This window comes from Copadichromis virginalis, linkage group LG16 (genome assembly GCF_057382275.1).
Source record: "Copadichromis virginalis isolate Kocher_CV1m ecotype Utaka linkage group LG16, C_Virginalis_male_GT1.1, whole genome shotgun sequence".
NCBI classification, from domain to species: Eukaryota; Metazoa; Chordata; class Actinopteri; order Cichliformes; family Cichlidae; genus Copadichromis; species Copadichromis virginalis.
In genome coordinates this window covers 13,390,759-13,395,411 of record NC_140633.1, presented here as the reverse complement: position 1 = coordinate 13,395,411, position 4,653 = coordinate 13,390,759, and the positions used below count along the sequence as shown (strand labels likewise).

The 4,653-nt window shown below is 45.8% G+C and overlaps 1 protein-coding gene across 1 annotated transcript; it reads right to left on the bottom strand.

Annotated features, from left to right (window-relative positions):
* Positions 1 to 1,741: 1,741 nt before the first annotated feature.
* On the bottom strand, positions 1,742 to 3,358 carry LOC146690390 (trace amine-associated receptor 13c-like). The gene is made up of 2 exons (XM_085434952.1): positions 3,186 to 3,358; positions 1,742 to 2,884 (listed from the first exon to the last, which is right to left on the bottom strand). The coding sequence occupies exons 1-2, from the start codon at positions 3,356 to 3,358 to the stop codon at positions 2,071 to 2,073; spliced, it is 987 nt and encodes a 328-aa protein (XP_085291078.1). The 3' UTR covers positions 1,742 to 2,070.
* Positions 3,359 to 4,653: the final 1,295 nt, after the last annotated feature.

Sequence of the window (4,653 nt, the reverse complement as noted above, 5' to 3'; positions counted from 1 at the left end):
CCGGTGATGTGGAAGACATCATGCCTCGTCCCTGTACCAAAGACGCCTCGTCCCAGTGGCCCCCAGGATTACAGGCCCGTGGCACTGACCTCCCACATCATGAAGACCCTGGAAAGGCTCATCCTGGACCAGCTGCGACCCATAGTAAGACCACATCTGGATCCCCTTCAGTTCGCTTATCAGCCTCGTCTCGGAACAGAGGACGCCATCATCTACCTGCTCAATCGTGTCTACACCCATCTGGACCAGCCGGCGAGCACTGTGAGGGTCATGTTTTTTGACTTTTCCAGTGCTTTCAACACCATCAGGCCGACCCTCCTGGGTGATAAGTTAGCAGCGATGCAGGTGGATGCTTCTCTGGTGTCCTGGATTGTTGATTACCTGACAGGAAGACCACAATATGTACGTCTCCCACAGTGTGTGTCTGACAAGGTGATTAGCAACACAGGGGCACCACAGGGGACTGTCCTCTCCCCCTTCCTCTTCACCCTCTACACCACAGACTTCAGCCACTGCACAGAGACCTGCCATCTTCAGAAGTTTTCTGATGACTCTGCGGTGGTTGGATGCATCAGCAGGGATGATGAGACAGAGTACCGGGCTGTGGTCGACTCCTTTGTCACGTGGTGTGAGCAGAATCATCTGCAGCTCAACGTGGCAAAGACCAAGGAACTGATCGTGGACTTCAGGAAGACCAGGAAACACTTGACCCCTGTTTCAATCCAGGGGGTCAGTGTTGACATTGTGGAGGACTATAAATACCTTGGAGTACACATTGACAATAAACTGGACTGGGCTAAAAACACCACAGCACTTTACAGGAAGGGCCAGAGTCGTCTCTATTTTTTGAGGCGACTGAGGTCCTTCAACATCTGCCAGAAAATGCTGAGGATTTTCTATGAGTCTGTGGTGGCCAGTGCGATCCTCTATGCTGTTGCATGCTGGGGGAGCAGGCTGAGGGTCGCAGATGCCAACAGACTTAATAAACTGATCCGTAAGGCCAGCAATGTTGTGGGGATGGAGCTGGACTCCCTCAAGGTGGTGTCGGAGAGGCGGATGCTGTCCAAGATAAAGACAATGTTGGATAACACCTCCCACCCACTCCATGACATGTTGGTCAGTCACAGGAGCTCGTTCAGTGAGAGACTGAGATTACCGAAAAGCACCACTGAACGACACAGGAAATCATTCCTGCCTGTGGCCATCTCCCTGTACAACGCATCCACTTAACACACTGTTTGCTGCTACAACTACACATGTTTCTTTTCCAAATATTTATTTATAAGTGACTTATGTATGTATGTATGTATATATATGTATATATTGTACTATTCTTAGTTAGCGTATTGTCTGTCTTGTCTTAATGTTGGTTTAAAATGGAGCACTGTAACAAAAAATAATTTCCCCCAGGGATCAATAAAGTATTCTGATTCTGATTCTGATTCTGATATTCACATGCCTAATGCAGTCACTGTGTTTCCTTTTTAAGTAAAAGTTTAATTAAATGTTAAAGAATATAGATAAAGTAAAAACATATCAATACAACATACAACATATCAGACTATGCACTTCTAGAAGGTTGGAGAACACTTGACTTAAATTCTTGATTTTCTAAAATTGCTTATGATACCATGTGTACACATTTTGATCAATTCAAAAGCACTCTTTTGGAGAGAGCATTCCAAGTTTCTACTAGATGAGATCCACACAAGGGGAAAAATGTCTGTCATGAAGGGTTGATTTTGCGGGCTATATACCCAATCAAAATGCACTAACTTGTCTCAATGTATGAGATCTGATTAAAATAATTAAAAGCATAACACATGCCTCCACACACTACGATGACTGGTCACCCTAAGTGCAGCATTAAACTTCTACTACGAATATTTTGTGGAGTCGGATCTTATTATTTCTGCATTTTGCTGACTTCACGTGTACAAGACAGCACTACCTGTACCATAAATGTCAAAAATAAGCAAACAGTTTATTGTTATAAAATGAAGTCAACAAGATTAAGATTTTTTATTACGAGCTGAACCTGAAAACAACTGTTTAAATGTTTTGATCTGTTTACAAAATACTTACCTCACTGGAGCCAGGCTGCAGTATCTGTAGAGTGACAACTAGTTTCACAGCTTTTCTAAACCAGGGGTAGAACATAGCATAGATCAAAGGGTTTAGACATGAGTTTAAACCAAACAGATAGGCCACAAAAGAAGCAGATGAACTATTGATGAATTCTTCTCCTACAAGAGAAACACAGTAATAAGGGCAGAAACACATTAGAAACACAAGAACAAGAACACCCAGAGTCCTGGCTGCTTTTAGTTCAGACTTTTTTGTTAGCGTCATTGGAAGGTGATTTCTGACAGCTGTAGCATGAGAGCGCATAGAGCGGGCCTGAGACACAGCCACCACAAATACTCTCATATACAGAACTATGATGACAGTAACTGGTACAATGAAGGTTAAAATGAGGTCAACAACTCCTGCAATGTATTGAACAACAACGACACATTTTCCATAGCAGGAATTTTGTTTTCTTCTTTGATGCAGGTCATCTCTTACAAGGAAACAGCTGAAGGTGATGGAGCAGAGCCAACAGAGACAAACACAGAGTTGAACTCTTCTGTCAGTGATCCTGATGGGGTAATTCAAAGGGTCACAAATAGCCACATAGCGGTCAGCTGATATCAGCACCATAATGCCCACTGAGGCAGAGGTAACAGTCAAGGACACAAAAATATACATTAAACATGTGGGCTGACCAAGAAACCAACAGGCTGTACTTCGGAGGATTTCTGCAGGTGACAATAGGAGGCCAACAAGAAAGTCTGAGACAGCCAGAGAGAGGAGCAGGATGTTAGTGGGTGTGTGAAGCTGCCTGCAAGGAGACAGAAAAATAACAATTCCTCAAACCTCTATAATGAAACAAGCCAAAGAGCTATTAAGTGTCACACAGCAGCATATTATCAACGTCAAACTGATTCAGAACATAGTATTACTTATAAGACAATGAGTATAGTATGTTTTCTGGTGCCAAAGTAAAAATGATGAAATGTAAATATTCTCAAGTATAAATCTGTACATATGAAGAATCTATTACTAGCTAATTACTAATTACTAGCTCAAATACTTGAAACACTAGAATAGTGTAGCTAGTAAAACAAAAACGTTGTTTCTGCCTGAAGTGGGAGACTGAGATGATGACAAGCAAGTTGAGAGCCACTGTCAGAAAAGAAACTGAGGACAATACAATATGAAGGAAAACAGCTTTGGACCGAGCAATGGCAGGCTTTTTGCAGGACATGTTGAAGAGTTGTGGAAAGCAGAGCTCAGATTTTTCCTGTGTGCCCATCGTCACAGACTAGTGAAGAACTGCAGCTCTGGTCGCAGCATTATGAACAAAAATTAATTTCATAAGTAGCTGATACTCCTCCTCTCAACTCCACCCTTTCTTTCCCCCATTGTTTGTTGGATATTGATGCCTTCTCCCTTCAGACATGAGACCTATAATATTCTTTTTACCCACAGTCCTGCCCCTGTCACTGTTTCTCTGTCCTACCTCTCTATACTTTTAGTTAAGATATACGAGTAACTAATTCTTCTCTTCATTATGAGTCGTGCATTTGGGAAGAGAATCCAAATGTAGGACTCACAAATAATAATAATGGATTGGATTTATGTAGCGCTTTTCTTTTTTTTTTTTTTCCCGTTTGGATCTATAGCCATCAGAATTGTTGTCTTAAGGCCAAGAAAGATGCCAAGCGGATTTATTTTACCAAGTATGGTATGGAGGAGATCAAAACTCCAGACATCCAGAGTCCCCCAGAACACAAGAGACCAAGGAAGACCCACAGAGGGGCAGCCGCGCCACTGTCCCAGTAAGAGCTAAGGAGAGTCCCAGATGAGGGCTCATTCAGCAGCCGCGGAGCAGAAGTCAGGGGGAGTTGCAGTGACGCGCCCGTGAGCTCCGCCGGCAGCCAGCTGTGCCTGAGTGACCGAGCCCCAGGCCGAGAGGCCGGGGGCACCCCACCTCCGAAGTGGCCCGAGCGAGCCCCAATAAGCGGCCGCCAAGGAGTGAGCCGGTGTGTACCTGGACGCCCACCCCCAGATACAAAGAACCACCAACGCACTGACACCTGAGGGAGTCCGCCACCGGCAGGGGAAGTGGTGGTGGGTGGAGATAGGCCTCCAAACCTTGGAGGGCCCGAGATGTCCCCAGAGAGGTGGCGTCTGATACCCAACCTGACATATAGACACAGACATACAGGCACACACAGACACAAACATCCATTCCCACCCTCATGCTCTCATATGCACTTCACACTCAACCGACGTGGAGACAGACATAAAGAGACGCTGTATACACGATCACACTCCCCAAGTGTACTCTACGAACCGGGTCTAGGTACCCTTGCCCCTGGAGGGGGGAACTGCACCCAGACCCAGGTGGTGTTACCCTTTTCCCTGCGGTGGGGAGAGGCAGACCGCCCCGACTCCGCAGCAGCAGGGAGGCCCCACACCCCAGACCGCAGTCGGACGGCCAACTCCTCCCAGCCCCCCCGCTCCAGCAGGCCGCAGAGAATGGGGGTGGGAGAAGACTCCAAACCTCCCTCCACCCGCTCATTGTAGTGTTGATGCATGTGTGTT